Genomic DNA, 27,063 nt, shown 5'->3' on the forward strand with positions numbered 1-27,063 from the left:
ACTAGAGGGGTTTATGGAAAAGGTGGCGTATGCAAAGCCAACGAGGCATTGGCGAGACAGATGACACGGGCTCCGAAGGCAGATTATTCGACACTTCTTAAAGCCAACGCTGATGGGTTTGGGTTGGAAGAGGGGCTCTGTTTTAAAGGGGTGGGGAAGAGGCAAAAATGGACTATATGCTCGTCTGTTAGAAATGAGGAGGGCAAAGGAAACAGTCTTTTTGAAGTTCTCGGTCCCACCAATCTTTGAAGGCCAAAGACCCACAAGCAACATGGAAGTCACTGACTAAGCCAAAAAAATAGCATCATGAGACAACACAATCTAGCTTCATTCTTCTGGTCTGTCATGGGATGGGGAATTGATATAACGCCCAGTGAAGAAGCTCTCTGATCCAAGATGATCGACGCTCTAGGATTGAAGAAGACAGCTACAAAATTCCGCATTCTGCTCTGATTATCAACACCCTGAGATGGCAGCCTTCATGAAGTTTGCTTAAGTTCTTATGAGTTTGGGCAAGATTTGAGTCAAGCTTTGTTGTTGTTGTTAGTTGCGAAGTCGCGTCCGACCCATCGCGACCCCATGGACCCCAACGCTCCTCCAGGCCTTCCTGTCCTCTACCCTCCTCTGGAGTTCATTTAAGCTCACGCCGACTGCTTCAGTGACTCCATCCAGCCACCTCGTTCTCAGCCATCACCTTCTTCTTTTGCCCTCCATCGTTCCCAGCATTAGGCTCTTCTCCAGTGAGTCCTTCCTTCTCATTAGGTGGCCAGAGTATTTTGAGTTTCCTCTTCAGGATCTGGCCTTCTAAAGAGCAGTCAGGGTTGATCTCCTCTAGGACTGACCAGTTGGATTGCCTTACAGTCCAAGGGACTCGCAGGAGTCTTCTCCAGCACCAGAGTTCAAAGGCCCCAATTCTTTGACGCTCAGCCTTCCTTATGGTCCAACTTTCACAGCCATACGTTGCAATTGAGTCAAGCTACACACACACACCAAAAAAAACTTGCAGAGGTCAACTTCTGACTGTGGAAAATGCTGGTTCTTCTCCAACTACAGTAGCCTCTATGTGCAGACCAAGGAGCAAGGCCAAGGAGAAATCTCAAGAGGCCTACAAAACTAGAGTTGATTGGAACCTCAAGAACAATTGGATGCATCTTCCTAGCCCTTGCAACATTCCTTTTTCCTGCAGTGCCGTCCCCCCACTTTCAACCCTCTCCTTGAGAACATCTTCTGCCTTCTAGAGCCAATGCCAAAAGGGCCCTCACCAGGTTCTCATCACTGACACAGCCCGAGGAGCGGCCTTGCCAAAGCGATTGCTCGCTTTACTGCCCTGGACTGCCAAAACATGTGTAATGTGGTGATGCCAAGGGTGAGGCATGAAACAGAGACACCCAAATGTTGCAACTGAATGTCAACAGAATACCATCCTTTTATGCCTTAAGAGTGCGGAGAAGAGCAAGGAAGGTGATGAGGGGACTGGAGGCTAAAACATATGAACAACCGTTGCAGGAACTGGATCTATTTAGTCTAAGGAAAAGAAGGAGCATGATACCAGTCTTTCAATATTTGAGGGGCTGCCACAAAGAAGAAGGAAGTCAAGCTATCCTCCAAACTACCTGAAGTCAGGAAGGAAGCAATGGATGGAAACTAATCAAGGAGAGAAGCAACCTAGAAATAAGGAGAAATTTCCTGACAGCGAGAACAATTAATCGGTGGAATAGCTTGCCCTTCAGAAGTTCCATCACTTGTTCCATCACTGGAGGATTTTAAGAAGAGATGGCACAGCCATTTGCCCGGAATGATATCAGGTCTCCTTCTTGAGCAGCGGACTGGATTAGAAGACTTTACAAGTCCCTTCCACCTCAGTTATTCTGTTAAAACTACTATCTCTCAAACACCTTGCCAATGACTCAGGAGAAAAGGAATTCTGGAAAATCTGGGAGAATGTGGGACTACAAAATCCTTACTCCACTCCACCCCGAGGATAGTTGAAATCATCTTGTGCCATTATTAACTGAAGGAGTCAAGAAAGGGACAGAAAGTTATTGTTGATTGTTTCGCTATCCTCTGGGTAACCCTTTAAATCTGACACACCTCTGTTGACCCTTTCTTCCTACCAACTTTGATCTCTAGTATTTGCTGCCGACTTCCCACCAAAAGAAACAAGAGTGGGGAGTGGGGTGGGGAGAAATCAGAGACACAATAAGAATAAATAAATAAATAAATAAATAAATAAATAAATATATATATATATATATATATATATATATAAATAAAAACTTCTAACAATCTTGCAATATATATATATATTGCAAGATTGTTAGAAGTTTCAGTCTTTTATCACCCTGGGAAGAGAAGAGGGAAGGCAGCCACGTTGGGAAGGGGACAACCCAAGAGTTTAAAACATCCTCCTAAGCATACTTACCTGAAAGTAAGTCTTAAGTGAAATAAACGGGACTTACTTCAACGTAAACATGCTTAGGTAAACTCAATGCATGGGGTTTCCCCCCCTTCGAAAAAGCAGGAAGCAGTCCATTTTTTTTTTAAGTATTTCTGGTCCCCTAGAAGATCTAGAAGAGCAACAAGAAGAAAATTATGCTGAGATGGTTCCATTTAAAAAAGCAGATCTTTCAAACCCAGGGCTGGCCAGAGAGAGAGAGATAGAGAGAGTGCGCAGATGTGCTTCCCTTCCCTTCCCCTACCCCCAAAATCACCTACTTTTAAGAAATAAAAGTCCCATCCTATAGGCATGCAGAAACAAACAATCATCAGAATCCAAGTTTCCTTCCTTCCTTCTCTCCTAGGCCTTCCTTCTGGTCCAAAGCCAGGTCTTCAGGAGGAAGGTGGAAGAAATCAATGCAACAGAGAGAGAGAGAGAGAGAGAGAGAGAGAGAGAGAGAGAGAGAGAGAGAGAGAGATGGATGGGGGGAAGGAAGGGAGGGAGAGAGGGAGGGAGGGAGGCAGGGGAAGGGAAGGGAAGGGAAGGGAGGAGAGGAGGGGAGGGGAAAAGAAAGGACAGAGGAAAGGAAAGGAAAGGAAAGGAAAGGAAAGGAAAGGAAAGGAAAGGAAAGGAAAGGAAAGGACAGATGAAAGGAAAGGAAATATGAAAGGAAAGGGAAGGGAAGGGAAGGGAAGGGAAGGGAAGGGAAGGGAAGGGAAGGGAAGGGAAGGAAAGGAAAGGAAAGGAAAGGAAAGGAAAGGAAAGGAAAGGAAAGGAAAGGAAAGGACAGGACAGGACACAGGACAGGACACAGGACAGGACACAGGACAGGACAGATGAAAGGGGAAGGGAAGGGAAGGGTAGAAAAGGAGAAAGAAAGAGAGAAAGAGGGAGAGAGAGAAAGAGAGAGACCCAACTGCAGGATGCAAGGGTGGAAGGAAACCCATCGTCCCCTCGCCCAACTCAAGAGCAAGGAGGGACCCAAAGGCCTAAGGAAGCAAGAGGAGAGGAGAGAGAAGAAGGAAGAAGAAGGGGCAGGCAGAAAGAGGAGGAGGAGGAGGAGGAGGGAAAAGAAATGGAATTTCTGTCAAGGGCTCTTCACCAACTCAAGGAGTCCAGATTTTCCCCAAGGGGCTGCAAGGCTTTGCAAATCTTCTTAGAAGAAGAAGAAGAAGCCAGGGCTTCGTTCCTGCTCTGTCATGGTGGGTGGAGGGGAGAAAGGAGCCTGGCCTTGCCTTGCTTTCCTTTCCATCCCCCAAAATTGCTCTGAATTAGATCATCTCTCTCAACCACCTCCCCCTACCGGCCGGTTCTGAGCATGCTCAGCTCGCCGGGGTGTTCTGCCATTTCATAACTGCATTGTTTACAGGCTCACAACAATCTGCCATCTTCTTTTCTTTCTTTTTTTTTTTTGACAAGGGAAAATAGAAGAAACTGGGGGCTTACCACCCCCGGGGAGGGGTGTGGGTGGGACGGAGGGAGGAAGAGGAAGAACAGAGCCTACTCTCCATGGAGGTCTCACCGTCCCTGCCCCTCCCTCCCAACCTCTCGTTCCCCAAGGCTAGCTACTTTCCTTGCAACCTCCCGAAAGGAAGGAAGGAAGGAAGGAGGACCAGGCTAGGAATGTTTCAAAGGGGATGGGGGTAGAAGAGGAAAGAAAGAAAGAAAGAAAGAAAGAAAGAAAGAAAGAAAGAAAGAAAGAGAAAGAAAGAAAGGAGAAAGAGAAAGAAAGAGAAAGAGAAAGAAAGAAAAAGGGAGGGAGAGAAAGAGAGAAAGAAAAGAGAAAGAAAGGAAGGCAGAAAAAAGGAAGAGAAAGAAAGAGAAAGAGAAAGAAAGAAAAAGATAGAGAGAAAAAAAAGAAAGAGGAAAGAGAGAAAGAGAAAGAAAGATGAAAGAGTGAAAGAAAGAGACAGAAAGAGAGAAAAAGAAAAAAGAGAAAGAAAGAAAAAAGGAGGGAGGGAGAGAAAGAGAAAGAAAAGAGAAAGAAAGGAAGGCAGAAAAAAGGAAGAGAAAGAGAGAAAGAAAGAGAAAGAGAAAGAAAGAAAAAGAGAGAAAAAGAAAAAGAAAGAGGAAAGAGAGAAAGAGAAAGAAAGATGAAAGAGTGAAAGAGACAGAAAGAGAGAAAAAGAAAAAAGAAAGAAAGAGAAAGAGAAAGAAAGAAACATTCAGCCTACTCAATTACTAAAGTTACCGGTAATTCATTTGTTAGAGAAAAAGAAAGCTTGGAAAATTTGTGGTCCAAAGCGCCAAGTCTAATAGGAAATAGGAGCCAAAGAATCCCCCTTGCAAACTTCCAGATGCCAAGTGCTTGTGAGAGAACCAGTGCAACCCCCCAAATTCCACCCCATTGCAAAGACTCAACCCCACCCCACTCCCTCCCCAGTCTCTTAGGTCAGATCCTTTCCTTCCCACCAGGCAAAAAAATGTGGCAGAAAAAAGAAGAAACTTTTAAGGTTACAATCGGCCCATTTGTTGTTTCCTTTTATGTATCTGTTTGGGAAGAACCAGAAAGTAAGAGGAAAAACAAAACATTTTTTTTAAAAAAAAAACACCTCAAAGGCAGATAATTTCCAGTGCATAAACAAAAAGACCTATTTACCTCTTTCTTTCTTTCTTTTTTTTTTTAATTTTCTTTTATCCCATCACGCTAGCTTCTATTTTGCAATTCACCGCCATGTTTTGGCTGTGAATGAGCGTTTTCAAGGCGATCCATCAAGGACACCCAAATAAATCCATGCCTACGTGGCTCACAGATGTCAGAAGAAAATTTCCATCTTTCTGGGGGATTGGGGGAAGGGTGGACGGGAGAAAATTGAGAAGAAAGAGGATCCAATATGTTGAGCACGGAGGGGCAGGGGGGAAGTCCAGGTGACTTTGACATGAGAAGCTTCACATCTTGATGGATACGGTCTCTCTTCTTTCCCGAACGCCATCTCTCCGCTAAACAAATAATTCCCTCAACACTGTCAAACTATTCACTAAGTCTGCATTACTACTACTATTACTCTTCTCATCGTTCCTATCACCCATCTCCTCCCACTTATGACTGTATGACTGTAACTTGTTGCTAATATCCTTACAATTTATATTGTTTCCTAGTATGATTCGATTGCTTATTTGTTCCCTATGACTATCATTAAGCGTTGTACCTTATGATTCTTGACGAATGTTCTTCTCTTTTTATGTACACTGAGAGCATATGCACCAAAGACAAAATCCTTGTGTGTCCAATCACACTTGGCCAAGAAAAAATTCTATCTACCCGTGTTCCCCCGAAAATAAGACCCTGTCTTATATTTTTTTCAATCCCGAAATAAGCGCTTGGCTTCATTTTCAGGGATGTCTTATTATTTTGCGGCATGCGGAGGAAGCCAGAGGAAATGGCGGGGACCGGCTGCATATGCATTTAAATATTTTCAGGGAGGGCTTATTTTCAGGGGGGAGGGCTTATTTTAGTGCATGCACTCAAAAGCCCGATTGGGCTTATTATCAGGGGATGTCTTATTTTAGGGGAAATAACATTATCTATCTATCTATCTATCTATCTATCTATCTATCTATCTACAGTATCCATCCATCCATCTACAGTATCTATCTACAGTATCTACCGGTCTATTTATCTATCTATCTATCTATCTATCTATCTATCTATCTATCTATCTACAGTATCTATCTATCTATCTATCTATCTATCTATCTATCTATCTATCTATCCATTCATCCATCTACAGTATCTATCTACAGTATCTACCAGTATATCTATCTATCTATCTATCTATCTATCTATCTATCTATCTATCTACAGTATCTATCCATCCATCCATCTACAGTATCTATCTACAGTATCTACCGGTCTATCTATCTATCTATCTATCTATCTATCTATCTATCTATCTATCTGAAGAAATGTTGCAGGGATTGGGTAAACCTAGTTTAATGAAAAGAAGGACCAGGGGTGACATGACAGCAGCCTTCCAATATTTGAGGGGCTGCCACAAAAAAGAGGGGGGGTTCAACCCATTCCCTAAAGCACCTGAAAAGCAGGACAAGAAACAATGGATGGAAACCAATGAAGGAGAGAACCAATCTAGAACTAAGGAGAAATTTCCTGATAGTTAGAACAATTGACCGGTGGAATGGGCTTTCCTCCAGAAATTATGGGTGATCCATTGTTGGAGTTTTTAAAGAAGAACTTTGACAGTCATTTGTCCAGAACGGTCTAGTGTCTCCTGCTTGAGCAGGGGGTTGGACTGGAAGATCGCCAAAGCCCCTTCCAACTCTAGTTATTCTGGAAATGATTTTGGTACTTATAAAAACAGAAAGAGAAAGAGTTGTCCTTGCAAAGTCATGCAGGAAAGATGGGAAGGATCCAAGCATCTCCACTGCGAATCATAGCAGCCTTCAACAACTTCCGCTAGAACTAGCCAGAATGCTAGTTTCAAACTTCTGGAAACTTCCTTCTAATCTATTCGCCAAGTATTATTTACCCATTTTCTATTTTTGAGCCATAAAGGAGTCGGATTTACATCGTTCGAACTCAACCATCCTTTTCCAAATCACAACTTCAAACGCAGAAGATGGGCAATCATAACCCAGTTTAACTCGACCATGGTTAAGCCATGATGTTTCCCAAGGCACAAAAACAGATGGAATATATCCCCCGAGCTAGGAATCTGAGTGATCAAATTCCACAGAAGACTGTTTCCTGTTTTGGAATTTCAAACGTTATTCAATCGCTAGGACTATATTCTTGCATTTTTCCCCTCTCCAAAAGTCCAAGGACGATAACTCGGGGTCAATTAGCAGATGTTTCAATCTCTGGCATCTCCCTTTAAGGCTTCCAAAGCTTTCCTGTTCCATATTAGCATGATCAATTGTCATAGGCCCAAGTAACCCTGTTTATCTCACTTTCCTACCGTGTTGCCCCGAAAATAAGACTGGGTTTTAATATTAATTTTTGCTCCAAAAGATGCATTAGGGCTTATTTTCTGGTTAGGTCTTATTTTGGGGGAATACAGCACTAAATGCATCCATCTGGCTGACAATCTTAACTGGGGCTTATTTGGGGGGTAGGGCTTATATTACGAGCATCCTGAAAAATCATGCTAGGACTTATTTTCCAGTTGGGTCTTAATTTCAGGGTTAGTGTAGTTTCAATAGTTTGGAAACAGGAAAGGAAACAGATAGTTTGCTGATTACCGTTTGTTGCTACTCCCAAGCTCAACACCAACAATATTTATCTCCTGAAATATTTCTCTCGAAACCAACTCAAAATCTACTTTAGATTCACCGGTTGTCTTTTCTATATGGAGTGTCTCGACCTATCAAATTCCAGAACTTGTATCAATACAAGAATTCCATCTGACAGAAGACATCTGTTTTAGACAAGTTTTGAAAGTATCCGTGAAGATTTAGAATGTCCATCTGGGACCACCTAAGTCTGAGAACTGCTATCGCAGCCAAGTCTTGCAAAAACTAACAGGTTGGCTTGGGGGAAAAAAAAAAGGAGTATCTGCTTTAACTGGAGTCTTTCCACATCTGATGCAGAGCTGTACACCTGGAAGGGACAAAAACTTCCAAAATTTCACGACTGGCTCATCTTGAACTTTTAACATCAAGAATCAGAAATGAGACTTCTTGTACCCAGAGCAGAAAGGTACCTCCATATCTTGGCAAAAGGAAGCCATAAATCACTGGAAACGAATAAACCACAAAACCTTCAGAAAAACACAAACGGAAGGAAAGACAGCTCAAGATATTTTGGTGCTCAAGTTCACTTGATCTGCTGCTTTTTAGGCCAGCCCTTGACACGCAATAACTGACAAAACAGTATGAAAATGGAAATGAGCCATCAAAACACTCTTTTTGCAGTTGGAAATTGCAGGGAGAAAAAAAGATAAATTAAATGCTGTTGACACCTTGAGGAGCACAAGAGTAATTTAATGAAGATTTAACAGCTTCCATCAGACCCCGAAGGTGCTTTTTCAAAAGGCTTTGTTTTTCCTTGAAGACCTTTCACTTCTCATCCACGAAGCTTCTTCCGTTCGGACTGAATGGTGGGGAATGGAAGGATTCAATCCGAACGGAAGAAGCTTCTTGGATGAGAAGCGAAACGTCTTCAAGGAAAAAACAAAGAAAGTCCGGTTGCTTTTTGAAAAAGCACCTTTGGGACAACCATGACCTGGATGACTGAGAATCTCCATCAGGTTTTCACCAATTTCAATGTCTGAAGCATCCGAAAGCTTTTTCCACTGAAGTAAACAGGAATTCCTTCGCTCTTCCCTCCCCACCCTGTCCTGAGAGATTTTACTAAGGCTGGAGGCTGGGAAAGGAATTGCTGCAGCAATATCTCTCAGCATTCCTGTCCACCATTAATCTTGTATCAATCCTTAAGCTACTCCTAGTCACAAAGCGGTTAGCTAAATATGAATTTTCCTTCATCTGGGGATCTTCAAAGAGGGGCAAGGGAGAAAATGATTCTGAATAAGCTCTCCCATCATCTGAACGAACCAGATTAGGAGCGGCAAATTTCATCCCTTCCGGTTTATTGATTGCAAATAATAATAATAATAATAATAATGTGCAAAGTTTTAATGCCGGGTTTCTATCGTCCTGGGTTGGTTGGAAAGGGACATTTTCATTCTGAGGCTAGACAGAATGGGCAAGGTGAGAAAAGCTTGCGTGATTTACAAGCTGCATCAAGAAGAGGTTATCAGAGTCCAAGAAATGTGTGCCAATTAGTGTACATTTAAAGTGACAATAAATTTATTCTATTCCTATTCCTATTCCATCTCATCCCTATTAATTCTATTCCATTCCATTCCATTCCATTCTATTCTCGATTCGACTCCACTTACTCTTACTCTTTCTCTTTCTCTACTCTACTCTTACTCTACTAATCAAGGAGAGAAGCAACCTAGAACTAAGGAGAAATTTCTTGGCATGAGAACAATTAACCAGTGGAACAATTTTACCTCCAAAATCAGTGGAGTTTTCTAAGAAGAGATTGGACAACCATTTGTCGGAATTGCTATAGGGCCATGATGGCGAACCTATGGCACACGTGCCCGAAGTGGCACACGGAGCCATGTCACCTGGCAGACGCGGCATTGTCCGTTCCTCTTCTGGGTTTCTGGCGCTCATGCGCACACGACAATCAGCTGGAGTTTTTGCACGCGGCACTGCTGGAAAGTGGAAGTGCTGGTCTTCAGTTTTCCTGTGTGAGCATGCACGCCAGCCAGCTGATCTTCGCACGCGCATGTGCACTAGAAACCCGGAAGAGTAGCTGCCTGAAACTGGAAATTCATTTTTGGGCGCATGCATGCACCCCTGGGCATCTCCTCTTCTGGGTTGCGGCCCAGACCCGCGTGTTCTCCCTTTTTGGCACTTGGTGCCGAAAAGGTTTGCCATCACTGCTATAGGGTCTCCTGTTTGAAGTTGGGGGGGTTGGACTAGAAGACCTCCAAGGTCCCTTCCAGCTCCGTTTTGAACTGAATGGGAGTCCAGATTCGACCATCTCAATGTGCCCACGAAGGAGAAGAATTAAACCTCATCAGGAAAAGGATCTCCGATATATTCTCCCCAGCCACTTAATCATTCCCTGGCAAACCACTAAAAGGCAAATTAAAAGGAAGGGAAAAAAGAAGGGGGGGAACCTAAGGCTTCGGTTCCAAGAAAATATCACTGGCATTTTGCTAAATTTTAGATAAAAACCACTTTTAAGCTATGCTTAATCGACAAGAGGGATTTCTCCGAGCCTCCTGATCAGGCCCTAGAAATTGCAAAAATCTTTTATTTAAGCGACCAACAGCCAAATCATCATAAGCCACTGTCTCCAAAAGGAAGCCTAGGAAATTAGGAGCGTGATAGCCCCTCACCCCCACCCCGGTTCCCCAAGGATGCCTCTCAACCCTCACCAATGAAACAAACCGCAAAAGGTTAAGCAAACAAGATTGTAGACCAGGTAGAAGGAAATCAGTTTATGTTTTAAACTCACCCTGGAACTTTATGAAGAGGTGAGCCAAGGGTAGGTAGGGAGACAGTGCATCTGTCTTAAATAGGCTTTCTCCAAAGCAATTTCAAATCTGAGCACTACCATTTATTCATTGTTAATCAAATTTATAACAAGGATCCAGATTGTTGGGGGCAATATGCTGACTCTGTAAACCGCTTAGAGAGGGCTGTAAAGAACTGTGAAGTGATATATATACCCTGTTTCCCCGAAAATAAGACCCAGCCGGAAAATAAGGCTTAGCATGATTTTTCAGGATGCTCGTAATATAAACCCTACCCCAAAAATAAGCCCCAGTTAAGATCATCAACAGATAGAGGCTTTTAGTAATATATTTCCCACAAAATAAGACCTAACTGGAAAATAAGCCATAATGTGTCTTTTGGAGCAAAAATTATTATAAGACCTGGTCTTATTTTGGGGGAAACACGCTAAGTCTCAGTGCTACTCTGTTTCCCCCAAAATAAGACACCCCCTGATAATAAGCCCAATCGGGCTTTTGAGTGCATGGCAATAAGGCCAAGCGCTTATTTCAGGGTTCAAAAAAAAAATATATAAGACAGGTTCTTATTTTGGGGAAAACACGGTAGATAGATAGAGGAGAGAGAGAGAGAGACAGAGAGAGACAGAGAGAGAGACAGAGACAGAGAGACAGAGAGATACCCTGTTTCCCCCAAAACAAGACCTTCCTTGATAATAAGTCCAATTGGGCTTTTGAGCGCATGGCAATAAGGCCAAGCGCTTATTTCAGGGTTCAAAAAAAAATATAAGACAGGGTCTTATTTTCGGCAAAACACGGTATTGCTATTGCTATATGCCCTCTTCCATCTCACTCTGCAAAGCAACACTGAGTGGCTTATAATAAAAATAATAAATATTAAAATATTAACAACAGTAGGTATAGAACTTTTTTAAAAAGCAGGAGCTAGAATCTAAGGCAAGATGGAGACCCCACTGTAGATACAAAACTAAAAAATAAACAGGCAAGAAAAGTACTTTAGTAGCATCATTGCTACGAATCCATCAGCCACCTTCAACTTAAGAGCAACCCCGTTAAGACCTCAGCAGGTCCACGTCGCAACAATTCAACAACTACACTGCCCATAAGGCCGAGAGGAGCTAAAATCCAAGGTAAGATGGATTTAAGCCTTTGGCTATGGAAAGCACAGTTAAGTACTTGAAATTTAATTTACAAAGTTGGAACAAGGGACGTTTGTTTAACCAGGAACTCTGGAAATATGACTCAGTCCACCAGCCCGTTTATTTTTCCTTCCTACCATCACTCCCCAAAAGACAAAGTTTTGGGGTATACAGTTGAGGGAAAGGACGATCGTGTTGAAAGCCTTGCGGGATTCAGGACTGCAATCCTCAGGAACGCTGCTGTGCCTCAATCCTCAAGTTGGATTGTCAACTCTGCACCAGAGGGCTTTCAACATCTGTTACCCAGCGCACACAGGACAAAGGCTGTTTGTACCAGCAAAGCTTGTTTCCTTCCTGGTTATGAGCAGCCGGCCGAATTCCAGAATTTCCAGATTCCCTCCACTCGTCGAAGGAAGAATAGGAACGTCATCGGCTCAAATCCTAGATCTTAAAACAGGACCAGCAGGAAATTGCAATGATCTAAGGAGACAAAGAGATGGACGGGTGAGGAGAGAACACCGTTGAATGTGTTTACACCAAAAGTAGCTCAGCAACAGAAGGATCCATTTTTGCTCTTTTCTGATGAACCCCTTATGTGAAGAATGACACTGGCTGCATTCGGACGTTCTGTAATTCCTTAAATGTGGCTTAGGAAGGAAGGAGCCTCATTCTTGTCAACCGTTGTGTCAAGTTCAAAGTGTGTTTATGCTGCAGTTCTTTACCAGGAGGTAGGGAAGGGTGGGATGGAATGTAGGCTCCAGACATCAAGACAAGCCGTGAGAGCCAAGGACACTTCGGCAGGCGTTTGTCAAAACTGAAGACTTTTTCTCATAACAATACAGTGACACTCGATTGGACGATGCGACCTGCAGTAACAGGAGGAGGGAGAATCCTATTATTTAATCATGTGGGTTTGCACGGGAATTAACTAGATCTGGTTTTGCCCTCTCATCGGTGCCAAAATGATGCACTCAAATAAAGTTTTGCATTCAGAGATTGGAACGTCTCGACCGTGCTTGCTTTGATTGGGTTCGTCAGTTGTAATGTTCACCGTTCATTTTCACTCTCTTCCTTTAGAGAGGACTTACTCTAGCACCTTCAGTGTCTATGAAGATTCTCAGTCATCCAGGTCATGGTTGTCCCCAAAGATGCTTTTTCAAAAGGCATTTTTTGTTTTTCCTTGAAGATGTTTTGCTTCTCATCCAAAGTGCTTCTTCAGTTCTGTAGCACCTTTAGCTTTGGGGTGACATCCTATACAACACAAAGTATGGTTAGGAAGAGCTTTGCAGTGCTCTCCAGTGGGCCTTGACAGAGGATTAACGGACATGCAGAAGATCGTTCCTGCACTCATAGAGTCTTGACTTGCTCAACTGGTCTATATACCGTGTTTTCCCCAAAATAAGAGTGGGATTTTATATTAATTTCTGCTCCAAAAGACACGTTAGGGCTTATTTTCAGTGATGTCTTATTTTCGGGGAAATATGGTACTAAATGCATCTGTCCAGCTGACGATCTTAACTGGGTCTTATTTCTTGGTTAGGGCTTATATTACAAGCATCCTGAAAAATCACGCTAGGGCTTATTTTCCAGTTGGGTCTTACTTTCAGGAAAACACAGTATTTAGGGCTCATAAATCACATCCAATCTGATGCTCAAGAACAACCAAAGTTTTGCGTCAATGTGATTGACACATGTACAAAGGGAAGACATTTAAGGCTCAAAAGTAGACAAAGTTCAATCACGGATCGATGAAAGCATGAATGAAAACTGCACGGCTGACTAAAATATATTCATTTATTTTATCTTCACCATGAAGCTCTGTTCAAAGTTATTTCCACCCATTTCACCTAACTCTCACCCAATCTATTTCATCGATGTTTTCAAACTCAAGTCATCAACAAATCTGAAAAGAGTAGAGACTTACTCCTAGATTTTATCTGTTATTTATTACTTTATTCTAGAATTTTTAACTAGATATTCCTTGAGTGTTTTCATTTGTTCTGGTCTCTGGTCTTTGGCTGTAATAAACTTGATTTGATTATTCCTAGCCTGTTCTTTTTAGGGTTACCTCTCTGTTTTGGCTGCAACCAGTAATGCCGTAAGCCGCCCAGTGTTGTTTCGATACGAGATAGGTGACAAATGAATTTAATAAATAAAATTAACAGACAAAAAAAGGGACAAGGCTATTTTTTTTTTTTGACTCGGACAAGGGAAGTTTTCTCTTTCTAGGAAGAACATTTCTTCTTTGTTTAAAGAATGTGCTTTCCAAGCTGTCATGAAAACTTTTCCTCTTTGCTTCTTCAGTTCTCTCTAAATGACATTTGAAATTCTTGGGGCGTTTTTGGTGGGTTTTTTTTAAATCTTATTGTCCCGTTCTTAGGAAGAACAAAACCTCCTTTTACCTAAAAAGAGGAAGAAGGTTCTTACTTCCGTCAGGGTTTTGCTTAATTACATGTAACTGAGCTAATTTTAATTGCCCCGAGGATAAAAGGAGAATTGTACGGCCTTATCATGATTCTCAACTGTATAAGCTAACCCGGCGTCTAGTTGAAGACAGAGAGCTCTCAAAGGGGAAAAAAATAAAACAAGCCTAAAGCTTTTCAGCTTTTCAGATGAAAAATATTTCGCTTTGTATCACACTAATGCCAATCCAAGACACAACATTTATAGGGGAGATCATAACGGAGCAAGATTGGCAGCCCCTGCACACACACACCCAAGTCTTTCAAGAACGGTAAATATTCACACGCCAAGGAAGAAAATATGAGCGGAATCCAAGACCCAGCTGAACATGTTCGCAGCGCGTTACAGAATTCAATCAGAATAGAGCTGGAAGGGACCTTGGAGGTCTTCTAGACCAGCCCCATGCTCAAGAAGGAGACCCTATACCAGTGATGGCTAACCTTTTTGCTGTCGCTTGCCAAAAGTGGGGGGAGAGCAGGGGGATTGCGCATATGCGTGCCCACACCCACAATTCAATGCGGAGGGCCCCTCGCGCATCTGTGCACGACCCCACTGTGCTTTCCCCGCTTTTGGCACGCGATGACACAGTGGGCCAGGTAGGCCTGTTTTTGGCCCTCCCCAGGCTTCAGAGGCTTTCTTGGCGCCTGGGGAGGGCGAAAACAGCCTTCCCCATGCCCCGGAGACTGGAAACGGGCCGTTTCCCAACTTCCAGTGGGACCGGAAGGCCTGGAAATCAGCTGGCTGGCACACACGCATGCGCGCTGGAACTGAGCTAGGGCAAAACTCATGTGCCCATAGATATGGCTCCACGTGCCAAAGGTTCGCCATCACGGCCCTATACCATTTCAGACAAGTGGCTATCCAGTCTCTTCTTAAAAGCCTCCAGTGATGAAGCATCCGCAACTTCTAAAGGCAAGCTTCAGAAGCTCAAGAGAAATTGAAAGAAATTCAACCCCTCTTCTGCAATATTTAAGTAGGTGCTGCTTTAAAAATAAACGTCCGTGCTTATCTCTCTGGTACGGCACAGGATTCAAGGTACTGCCACTGAAGAGGCAAAATGCAAGGTCGAGCCTCCACATTAAGATCAGTCAAATCAATCAGAGCCGAAAGGGGCCTTGGAGGTCTTCTAAGCCAACCCCCCTACTCTATCAGAAGTCCCTATACCATTCCAGACAGGTGGCTGCCTAGTCTCTTCTTAAACACCTCCAGTGATGAAGCACCTGCAACTTTTGAAGGCAAGCTGTTCTACTGGTTAATTGTCCTCACTGTTAGGAAGTTTCTCCTTCGTTCCAGGTTGCTTCTCGCCTTGATTAGTTTCCATCCATTGTTTCTTGTCCTGCCTTCTGGTACTTTGGAAAATAAGTTGACCCCTTCTTCTTTGGGGCAGCCCCTCAAATACTGGAAGACTACTATGATGTCACCCCAAGTCCTTCTTTTCTCTAGACTGGCCATACCCAGTTCCTGAAACCGTCCTTCATATTGTTTTAGTCTCCAGGCCTTTAATCATCCCAGAGACTGAAACATATGCAAGAATACACAACTAAATACACAACTAAAACCCTATGAAGGAGTACACAACTGGCGTTCCCAATTTCCCACCTCCTTGATCGGCCCATCGTGAATTCAAGTCCAACTGCTTCTCAGCAACCATTGAGCAAAAAACAGCTTCATTTTTACAGTGGCAGCTGCGACCGTATAAATAAATATCTTGCTTGGGAAGAAAGAGGGTTGGGGGTGTGGAAATTGTGTTCTGAATCATGCATATGGCTTTTTTACATTCATGAATGCGCTTCAGGTAGGCCGGTTGAAATCAATCTCACCATTCGGGGGGGGGCTGGGGGGGGTTTCCTGCCTCTCATCCCTGGCAAAAGTAGAAATGAATTGGAGGTGGTTGGGAAGATGATGGCCATGTTGTGATGGTGAACTTCCTTCTGCCCCTGAAGATGGACAAAATGGCTGCCACTGTGCAGCGTGCTTTCTGCGGTTGCTCCAGATGTTCTGCTTCTCCTCCTTTTTTTTCCTCCAGCATCTTCTTGGCTCTCTGTCTGGCAACACTGGCACACACCGGGAACCGAGGATCCAGCTGGTTTTTGAGTCCAAGATGCTTTTATTCCCAACGGTCTCCCGTGATCATCAGCTGACTCATGGGTTTTAAAGGCAGATCTTGCCCAAAGACAGTGCCCACAAGAAGAATCGCCAGATTAAAGAAGCTGAAACAGATGTTCCCAGATCTCTACAAAGAGATTTTCCTAATAACAGAGGGAGGAAAGGGTACTGCTGCCCCATTTAACAGAAATGGAGCTGCTAAAGTAGTGAAGAACTGGCAGACAATAAACCAATCTGCCTTCATATATATATTAAATTCAATCAATCATGTTTTATTCGATAGATAGATAGATAGATGAGATATATACCGTGATAGATGAGATATATACCGAGATAGATAGATAGATAGATAGATAGATAGATAGATAGATAGAGGTATATATCTATATATCTATATCGATATCGATATCGATATCGATATCGATATATTATATAGGGGTAGACCAGGGATAAATAGATAGGATAGATAGATAGATAGATAGATAGATAGATAGATGAGATATATACCGAGATAGATGAGATATATACCGAGATAGATAGATAGATAGATAGATAGATGTATATATCTATATATCTATATCTATATCTATATCTATGTATCTATGTATCTATATATCTATATCTATATCTATATCTATATCTATATTGATATCGATATCGATATAGATATAGATATAGATATATTATATAGGGGTAGACCAGGGATAGATAGATAGATAGATAGATAGATAGATAGATAGATAGATAGATAGATAGATAGATAGATAATTGTTTTATCTATAGTTTTCCTAGATTTATATATATAAAGAATAAAACAGCTTGGTTGAATTTAAGTCCCCAAACCCTCACCGGCCTGTCTTCCTGAAGGCAACCATCACTGAACGTTGGATGGCACAATTTATCTTGAAGACAAATAAAAAGCATCAAGAACACCATTTGGTTGGTTGGTTGGTTGGTTCTCTAAATTTATCAAATCTCACGCAAGCATTCCCAACTCTCGTTAAACTCCCCCGATCTAAAAGGATCACCGGTTTCACTCAACCACCAGATCTTTTATCCATTTGGATCTGCAGCCTTGGATGGAAAGTCACACAGAAGAAGTGTGGGTGCAGCGTGGTAGCCAAGTAGCTGAAAATTGCCAAATTTTCCCCCATCCGGGGTTTCCATACGTTGACCAAAGAAGTAAAAAGTTAGGTGGATGAAATTAACGCAAACACACAAGAACCCTTCTTGACAGTTGTCCTATTTCGGAAATTATTCCTGCTGGGAATCTCCTTATCAGAAACAGACTGTTATCTGCAAGATTGACAGCAGGGAAAAAAAAATTCACTCTGTGGATCTTCTCTATAGATGAAGACTTTCTTCCGAAAGCCTATTGATCCTTCAAATTGGGATCAATATTGGTCTATTTGACTTCTCCACGTGCGAAATCAGCTACTAAAACGCAGAGCAGGCCGCGAAACCAACCTACGTCAAGTCAGGAAACATTTTAGGAGCAAGAATGCTTGAATTCCCCAGAAGAGGAGACGGGTTTGTTAAAAAGCTACCTTTCCAGTCTCTGCCAATCTAAAACGCCCAACAGCATCCATCCAGCTACCAACAATGGAAGTTCCTGTCCTTCGCACACCTTTCTTACCACAATCCTCTCAAACCCAAGACACCTTCCAGCATCCAGGTGCTGCTTTCTTCTGGCCTGGGCCTCTCAAATCCCAACAAAACACCATGCGTGAACTCAAAGACAAAACAATGTTTTGCCCACTCCCAATGTCTTTGCATTTCCAGAACAGATTAATTTTCCCTACTTTGCATGACAAACAAACAAACAAAGATATCACATCAATAAACCAAAAGGAGGAAGGAAGGAAGGAAGGAAGGAAGGAAGGAAGGAAGGAAGGAAGGAAGGAAGGAAGGAAGGACGAGCTGCATACTGCATTCCTCTCCCCGCCAGCAGTTTGGGTGTGAAAGCAAAATCAAATGTCTTGCAAAATGGAGCCGAAATCCAGGGAAGAAGTACAATCCAGAGCAAAGACCAACCAGGCCAGCTCCGTTCCCCTTGTTGGTTAAAATCCCTGCCCCAAAATTCAGGTTTACAAGTTTCCAAGGTCTGAAGGAGACACCCAGGAAGCTTGCCTGGGAGCCATCTCGTGTCAAATGTCTTCTGCTCCTTGCAAAAGCCATGCCAGCTTTTTTTTTTTTTTGCAAGGAAGCTTCTGGATTCAGAGCCCTTTCCTTGAAGCCCCCTCAACCCAATCGAGAAATGGAACAGCCAGCCTCAGCCTACCTCTGGGTCCTGTTTGAAAGTGGGAGGGGGGGTGTAAAAAAAAAAACCCCCACAATTCTCCGTCCAGGCCTCTTAAAAGTCCTCCCTTTCACATCTCCATCTCCCTCTATGGGTGCAGTTTGTTAACTCGAGCATGCTCACTAAGGGCTGCTCTTCAGCCATTTCGGAGGTTTAATGAAACGTAAGCACAAGGAAGTGTCATTAGCTAGAAGAACAGGGATTCACAACCCACCTCTCTCTCTCTCTCTCTCTCTCTTTCTCTCTCTCTCTCTTCTGGCATCTCTCCATTCCAGGAGAGGAAAAAGTCCGGGCCACAAAGCCGAAGCCAACTTTTCTGCTCAGCAAGGAGAGAGAGAGAGAGAGAGATAAAAAATAAATTAAAAAAGCTGACCTCAAAATGCAAAAATGCAGAGCCTTGATAGTACAGTGGTCTAAGCACCCTGTTATTAACACAGCTGCCTGCAATTACTTGCTGGTTCGAATCTCTCCAAGGCTCAAGGTTGACTCAGCCTTCAATCCTTTCTAAGGTAGGTGAAATGAGGACCCAGATTGTGGGGGCAATAAGCTGACTTTGTATAAATATAGAAAAGTATGAAGGCTATTGCTTAACGCATTGTAAGCCGCCCTGAGTCTCCGGAGAAGGGCGGCATATAAATCAAATTTAAAAAAAATAAAATAAAAAAATAAAAATAAAAATACAACGAAAGTGCCACTACGAATTGGGTGGGAAGGGACCTAGAAGTGTTCCCCACCCCAAGTTTATTTATTTATTTATTTGTTTGTTTGTTTGTTTCCATTTCTATACCGCCCTTCTCCAAATAGGACTCAGGGCGGTGAACAGCCAAAGTAAAAAACAGAGCATACAAAATTTAAAAACTTTACAGTTGTTGGGATTTGTTTTTTTTTTTTTTTCCAAAGTCACATTTCCCTTCTCCAAGCTTCTCCGTTTCCCCAGATGGCATTCATCGAACGTGCCGGTGGTATTTAAAGAGCCAGATGCCATAGATTTTTTTTTTCCCTCCTGCCCCGTGTCACGGGAGATCTCAAACAGCGAATCAATTCACCCTCCCTGGAAAAACAAACATCTTCCATTCAATGGACGGACTCTGTCCTGAACAGAAACAGAAAGCTGGACTGCAAGTCCTCTCGGCGCAAAGCAGAAAAAAAATTATTTACACAGATAGGTAGGCAGGCAGGCAGCATACAAAATGCCGTATTTCGTTTTCATTGGGCTGACCTGTGCGGTGGTTTTTTTTTCCAACACTGCTCATTCTTTGTTTCTTATTTTGTGTGGGTTCACGTTGCTGAGAAGGCCGGCGGGAGAAATTTCCCTGAACGAACATTGGCTCCAAAAAACTATTCCTCGCAAATATAACGTCGGTTGGGGTTTTCCAGGTCCAGTTTATTTGGAAATTTTTTTAAAGCCTGCCAAAATCCTTTTTTCTAACTTGTTTGGGAATTTCCTTTTTTTTTAATTTGATTTATATGCCGCCCTTCTCCGGAGACTCAGGGCGGCTTACAATGTGCTCAGCAATAGCCTTCATCCTTTTGTATATTTATACAAAGTCAGCTTATTGCCCCCACAAACTGGGTCCTCAATTTACCTACCTTAGAAAGGATGGAAGGCTGAGTCAACCTTGAGCCTTGGCGAGATTCGAACCTGCAGTAATTGCAGGCAGCTGGTCTTAATAACCAGCTTAATAACAGGGTGCCTTAGACCACTGTACTACCAAGGCTCTTGGCTTTTTGGCTTTGCAAAGTTCGTCAGGTGTTCACATTTATCCAGAAAACTCTTGGGTTGTTATATTTTTTTTTTCCCTGCTTCTATAAATTTAGTTCCACGATATTCCCTTTTATTAGACATCAGCACATTTTAATTTGGGAAAGTCATCGCCCACATAGAATTCTGAGTAAGCTTTCATGAGAACATGTATCTATAGTCAAACAATGTTAAAAACAAGAACCTGCACATCCCCTTATTATGGAAACTGTGGAGTTTCCAAATGAAAGCAGCGCATCTACCTTACAATTTTTCAGTTTCCTGTACAGTTATTTAAAATACGTCCACGTAATAAGTTAAGAACCCTTTTTAGAGGACAAACAAATCCCTTTATTTGCTTTACCTAAATTAGGGTTATAGAACCAAGATAATTTTTCTTGGCTTTTAGCTTCGCCACAAAGACATTTTGACTTCTATTTCTCTATGGAACCAAAACGATCAAGCCTCTAAATGTAATTTTGGGCTGCGCCAAAAGAGCTATTATTACATCCCTTGTCATAAAAAGTTGCAAAGCGTATCAGGGAGGCGTTAAGGAAAGTAAACAGAACGGTGATCATTTAGGCACGTGGTAAATTTAGGTGAAAGTTAATCAACAAATAAACTTTGGAAAAAGTTTGCGCATGGGAGGTAAGTTTTTGGGGTGGAAGAAGGAATTATTCCTCTGGAACCATCTAAAGGTTTAGCCTCCGATTTCCAACAAAGACCAACCAGATGTTTTTAGGGAACTTAACCCTAGAACTCCACCCCAACAGCTGTTCAAAGGGATTCATTTACACAACGGGTAGGAAATGATAATGAATACACTTCTTAGAATCAGTCCCCTAGTTCAGCACATTAATACCATGTTTCCCCGAAAATAAGACCCTGTCTTATATTTTTTTTCAACCCCGAAATAAGCGCTTGGCCTTAATTTCGGGGAGGTCTTATTTTGGGGTGCGTGGAGCAAGATGGGGCTCCTCTTGCTGTCTTACCCGATTTCCAGCTCTGTGTTTAAATATTTTTGGGGAGGGCTTATTTTTGGGGGGAGGCTTATTTTAGCACATGCGCTCAAAAGCCCAATTGGGCTTATTATCAGGGGAGGTCTTATTTTCAGGGAAACAGGGTAGCACCAATCTCAATGCAGATTCTTGGAGACCTCACCTCCTTTACATTCTTCAACTCACTTATTCCAAACTTCTGTTTCCTTTCCTTTAACCAATTACAGATGTGTAACACGATGCATCCTATCCAAAGAGAATTTACTTGCACCAGAGGACAGGATGAGGAGCAAAGGATGGGAGTTTGTTAAAAACTTTAAAAACTTCTTTTAAAAAAAACTTTAAAAAGTAGAATACAACGTAGAAGTATAAGGTGGACTTTTCTGATAGGGAGAACAATTCATCAATAGAACAGCTTGCCTAGGAGTTGTGGTTACTCCATCACTGGAGGGTTTCACAAAATAGACTCAATAATCATTTGACTGGGATGGTATAGGTCAGTGATGGCTAATCTTTTTGCCGTCGTGTGCCAAAAGCGGGGGCAGCGGGGGAGGGTCATGTCCATACCCATAATTCAATGTGCCCCGCCCCCTGTGCAGGCGTGCGATCCCCCCCGCTCCCCCCATTTTTGGCACGCGATGGTACGGTGGGCCCAGTAAGTCCGTTTTTTGCCCTCCCCGAGCTCTAGAGCCTTTCTAGGAGCCTGGGGAGGGCGAAAATGGGCCTTCCCCTCCCCCATGGAGGCTGGAAACGGCCCGTTTGCCGACTTCTGGTGATGCCCGGAAGGCCCAAAAATCAGATGCATGCGTCGGAGATGAGCTAGGGCAACGCTCGCGTGCCCACCGATATGGCTCTGCGTGCCAGCTGTGGCACACATGATTAGATACTTGCGAGATTAGATACTTGCACGGGGATAGGTAGTCCACGATTTACGACCACAATTGAGCCCAGAATGTATGTCGCCGAGTGAGAATTTTGTGAGGTTTGTTCCATTTTTACGATTTTTCTTGCCACGTATGTTAAATTACGTCACACCGTTGTTAAGTGAATCTGGCTTCCTCGCGGACTTGGTTTGTCAGAAAGTCGCAAAAGGGGAGCACGTGACCCGGGCACCCTGCAACCGTCATAACGATGAATCAGTTGTCAAGCATCCGAATGTAAATCATGTGACCCCGGGCAGGGGTGAAATCTACTTACCTTCCCTACCAGTTCGGAAGTGAACACTCTGCGCACACGCATGTGTCACGTATGGTTTTGGACCCTCTGTGCATGTGCAAAGCCTTCTGTGCACGCGCAGAGGGTCAAAAACAGGTTACTTCCTGGTTGAAACCAGGAAGTAACAACGTCCAGGTAGGTGGGCGGAGCTTCACGCTGCCGCCGCTACCAGTTTGCCGAACCACGCAAACTGCTACCAGTTTGCTCGAACCGGTGCAAACCACTAGCATTTCACCCCTGACCCCGGGGATGTTATAACGATTCTAAATGTGAAAGTGCCTTTGTAACTTTGAACGGTGATTAAGTGAATTGATGTATCCGTAAAACGCTCCTGCCTTGAGCAGGGGGTTGGACTAGAAGACCTCCAAGGTCTCTTCCAGCTCTATGATTCTACGTTCTACATCTCCTCTGAACGTCTGCCGACTCAATGCTCCTCAAATGTTGTCCAACTATGTCCAGCTATGCGGTGACCGCCAAACGTTTCTCATAAAAAAATGCTGACATATTCAAAAGAATTCTATAATATTTGCAAGAAGAAACTTGTCCTTGCTTAGGAAAAGATATTGATTCCTCTTCACCAAAGCTGTGCCTTTGTGTCCTTCGTTTTCGGATCATTAAACAATTCCGAAAGTTAACTTTCTGGGATCCCAAATTTCCTTTTTTGGGCTGTTTTTTTTTTTTTTTTTTTTTTTTTTTTGCAGAGGCTGTTTTTCAGCACAGAGGCGGCTCTCAGGAACAAGTTTCATATTTTAATTAGGAGATTTTAACAATTGCAGACTGGAGCAAAAACTCGGCGGTGGCTGTTTTTCTTCAGCAGCTTTAAAAGCAAAGCGGAAGTAATTTACATGAAAATTAGTATTCCGCCTGCATTGAATCACCTTCACGCAAACAATTCAAACATGAAACATTTCAAAATCTACGTTGGCTTTATTTTTATTGTTTTTGCTCTGTTGTGTTTCTGCAGTGTACACACGTCTGGCTGAAATCAGCTGTTTCCCCCAACAATCGAAGAAATGTCTTTAAATAAGCATACACCTTAGTCCAAAGAGAGACCGCTGATATAAACAAAGAAGCGGCATATTCAAAGACAGAATATGCCAGGCAGTCATAACTTAGAAATATAGGTCGCAGATAATAGCAATAACTATCCCTTTTTAAAAACGTAGCTGCACTCCATCTTTCCTTCAGTAAAGTAGAACATGGCACTCAAAATAGAAATGGAACAACTTCAAACGCCTAGGCCAAGGGATTTGCAACCTTAAACACTCAAAGAGCCATTTGGACCTGTTCCCCACAGAAAAGAAAAAACCGGGAGCCACAAAAACCTTCCCGTGCCTGATTATTTCTTGAGCGGCCACAAAACTAGCATATGTCGTTGAATTAAACGTTCCCTTTTCTTCTGAAACTTTTCTCTTCTTGGATTTATCCATGGTGGTTGGCCTACCGGGGGTTGAAAAGCTCAATAAATCGCGTGCCGGCGGGTGTCGCACATTGGCGGTTGTGACGCATATTTTGAGTGACAGGGAGCCGCAGCAGACGGGTGAAAGAGCCACATGCGGCTCCAGAGCCACAGGTTGCTGACCCCCCGGCCTAGGCTACGCCCAAAGTATTGAAAATTGTGAAATTATTTTCAACCTCTTGAAAAGGGATCCTGTTTTGGACTCCTGAAGAGGAGAATGGAGCAGGTTGAGATCTGGGTGGCAGGTAGACATGTCTAACACTTGGGCCTCTCTCTTCTTTCCCCTTCAAAGCATTGTGAAGAATTACAAGGATAATCAGAAATACGTTATTGGATACTGAAGGATCACAAGCTCAGTTCCATGTTGATGCTCAAAACAAAATCTGATTTTTGTAGGTCTTTCCTTTCTAAAGACTTCGGCTGTGGTGTTGGGGTTTTGAGTCAGCCATCTCAGGATTTGAGTAATACAAAATTCTACATTTAATTTTAAAAAAATCTAGGCCATTAGGTTCTTTCTGGACAATCAAGACCGTCTTATCAATACGACTGAAGAGCTTCAGTCAAATGCTACAGCTTTTATGAAATGAACTTCTTTGTCATCTATGTCTGAAAGGTGCTTTTTCGAAAGGCAACTGGACTGTTTTATTCCTTGAGGAAGGAGGAGAAGACATTTTGCTTCTCATCCAAGAAGCTTTGCCAGTTCTGACAGGATGGTTGGGAGAGGGAAGGACAAATGGAAGACCTAAATCCTTCCATCTCCTAACCATCCAGTCAGAATTGTTGAAGCTTCTTAGATGAGAAGCAAAAACTTATTCTTTTCTTCTTCTTCCTTTTCTCTTCTTCTTCCTTTTTCTTCTCTTCTCCTCTTCCCCTTCCTCCTCTTCCTCTTTTCTTCCCTTTCTTCCTTTTCTTTTCTTCCTCCTCCTCCCTCTTCTTTCCTTCTCTTCTTCCTCTTCCTCCCTTCTCCCTTTTCTCCTCTCCTTCTTCTTCCTTTTCTTTTCTTCTTTTTCTTCTCTTTTCTTCCTCCTCCTTCCTCCTCCCCTTTCCTTTTTCTCTTCTTCTTCTCCTCTTCTTCTTCCTCCTCTTCTTCTTCCTCCTCCTCCCCCTTCTTCTTCTTCCTCCTTCTTTTTCTCCTCCTCTTCTTCTTCCTCTTCCTCCTCAAGGAAAACACACTCCACTTGCCTTTCAAAAAAGCACCCTTGACACAATTATAACAATGGATGACTGATAATCTTCATCGACGTTGGCCTTCTAGAGCTCCACTTGAGATCCAGAAATGGTTCTTCAAAACCAAGATTGCATCATGTTCCTGCAGTGGTAGTCCAACATCACCGTTTCTCCTCCAACTCACCCAACATTCACGTGTTTCGGTAGAAGACTTGCCTAATGACATGTGCTCTTCCTCTATGACCTTCTTGTTAACAAGGCCAGGCTAAAAATGGGAACAAGTTTTCTCCTCTTGCTAGTTGCAAACAGACCCTCCCGAAATGTCTCTTGAAGAGACATTTGTGCCTCCAAAGCTGAGAGAACTCAACTCATCCCGTAATAAAAAGTGAGAAAGGTGTTGACATTTCTTATTTTTTTGAGGGGGGGGTGTCTGGTAGAGAGTTTGCAAGAGTATCTACCGAAGGTCGGTAAAGCAAGAGTGGTTTTTTTTATGGAGAGCGGCTCAGAAAGGCTGGTTAGAAACGCCAAAGGTTACTTGTCACTTCTCCCAACTCTCAAGCGAATTAAAAAGACTTGTGTCGTTCCCCTTAGAAGAAAATATCTCGCATGGTCATCGTGGAATGACACACCCATCCCGTTCCAAATTGAACAAAAAAGGTTTTTGAATTTGGGAACGTGTGAACCAGGGGTGAAATCCAGGAGGTTCTGACAGGTTCTGGAGAACCGGTAGCGGAAATTTTGAGTAGTTCGGAGAACCGGCAAATGCCACCTCTGACTGGCCCCCAAGTAGGATGGGAATGGGGATTTTGCAGTATCCTCCCCCTGCCATGCCCACCAAGCCACACCACGGCCACCAAGCCACGCCCACGGAACCGTTAGTAAAAATATTTGGATCACTCATTCAAAAGAAGGGAAAGGGCGTGTACTCAAAATTGTACGTTCGTCTTCGGTTTAACTTCCGTTACCCCTTTCCTTTATCCGTCCTTTCTCCTCCATCTTAGAGTTGTGGGTCATTAAGGAGAGATGCAGTGATTCACTTTAACAACTGTGACAAGAACGGTCGTACAATGGGGCAAAACGTCACCTGCTTTGCTTAGCGATGGAAATCTTGGCCTCAGTTTTATGGTCGTAAATCGAGAACTGATAGCATTTTTAATCCAGGCTCAATGTAGCTCAAACACGCTGTCTAGAACTTGGTAACACACACCGAAGTGGGTAGTTGATCGTATTCCTAAAGATAATCAAAATATAAATGTCTTTGGTTTTTGACAGTAATATCCCTTCTGAAATCAAATTAGAATGATGCATTATGTTTTTTAAGGCAACTTTTAAAAGACTTATTTGATTCAAATCGTATCTCCACAAAGCCCTCGTTTTTTTCCGCAGTATGCATGCCGTTAAAAAGCAAAAATTCCTTCATTAACTACCGTTTCCATTTTCATCCAACCCGCCTCCCCGAAACAAACTATGATTTATCAGCATCGGGGCGAATCAGGAAACCAACATGAAACTAGGATGCATTTAAATGCTTTTGAAGCAGTTCGCTGGCCCACCCAGACCACTGGTTCTATCAATAGGTATTGTCTGTCTAAAACATCAATATTTTTTTTTAAATGAACAAAATGTACAAAAACATTATTTTATAGGCTAAACGATACATAACACATTTGGCACTGGAGTTTGGAAAATCAACACTGCATATCTATGAGATTTGATACTTGCACAGGTTTTAATTTTCTTCCCAATTTCCCTTTTTCTGGAAAAGGAATCCGTTTTTGCTTCATGGATTAAAAAAATCACCAGAATGTTGACATCTCCCCCAAAATATCTTGGTAAATCTCTTCTAATAACCTTACCTGGTGAACGGACGCCATTTTTTAAAGAAACCTAAAAAGCATTTTTTATGACTGTTTAAAAGAGAACTGAAACTACAGATACAGAGAAAAACCCTTTTTTCTCCTAACTTTCTAGAAACTTCCCATTTTCCAGGAAATAACTGGATTCGGTTAAAAAAAAAAAAAAAAAAA

The 27,063-nt window shown here is 42.7% G+C and overlaps 1 protein-coding gene across 19 annotated transcripts in view; it reads right to left on the reverse strand.

Moving 5' to 3' along the window:
* The window catches only part of EHMT1 (euchromatic histone lysine methyltransferase 1), a 110,355-nt gene that overhangs the window by 68,004 nt on the left and 15,288 nt on the right, over positions 1–27,063 (reverse strand). For 3 of the 19 annotated variants that reach the window (XM_087880039.1, XM_087880032.1, XM_087880033.1), the window contains exon 2: positions 11,923–12,068. The exons of 8 other annotated variants lie outside the window; for them this stretch is intronic. Coding sequence is in view for 5 of the 11 variants with exons in the window: in XM_087880042.1 (XP_087736168.1) it covers positions 2,716–2,766 (51 nt within the window). In the remaining 6 variants the exon portion in view is untranslated. Of the gene's footprint in view, positions 1–2,715; positions 3,354–3,539; positions 3,706–11,725; positions 12,069–18,438; positions 18,464–27,063 lie in introns of those variants that run through there. 8 more of the 19 variants (XM_087880042.1, XM_087880035.1, XM_060695050.2 and 5 more) reach the window with 5 other exon arrangements.

The sequence above is a fragment of the Pantherophis guttatus genome, chromosome 16, assembly GCF_059756535.1.
Source record: "Pantherophis guttatus breed Tessera chromosome 16, ASM5975653v1, whole genome shotgun sequence".
Lineage (NCBI taxonomy): Eukaryota > Metazoa > Chordata > Lepidosauria > Squamata > Colubridae > Pantherophis > Pantherophis guttatus.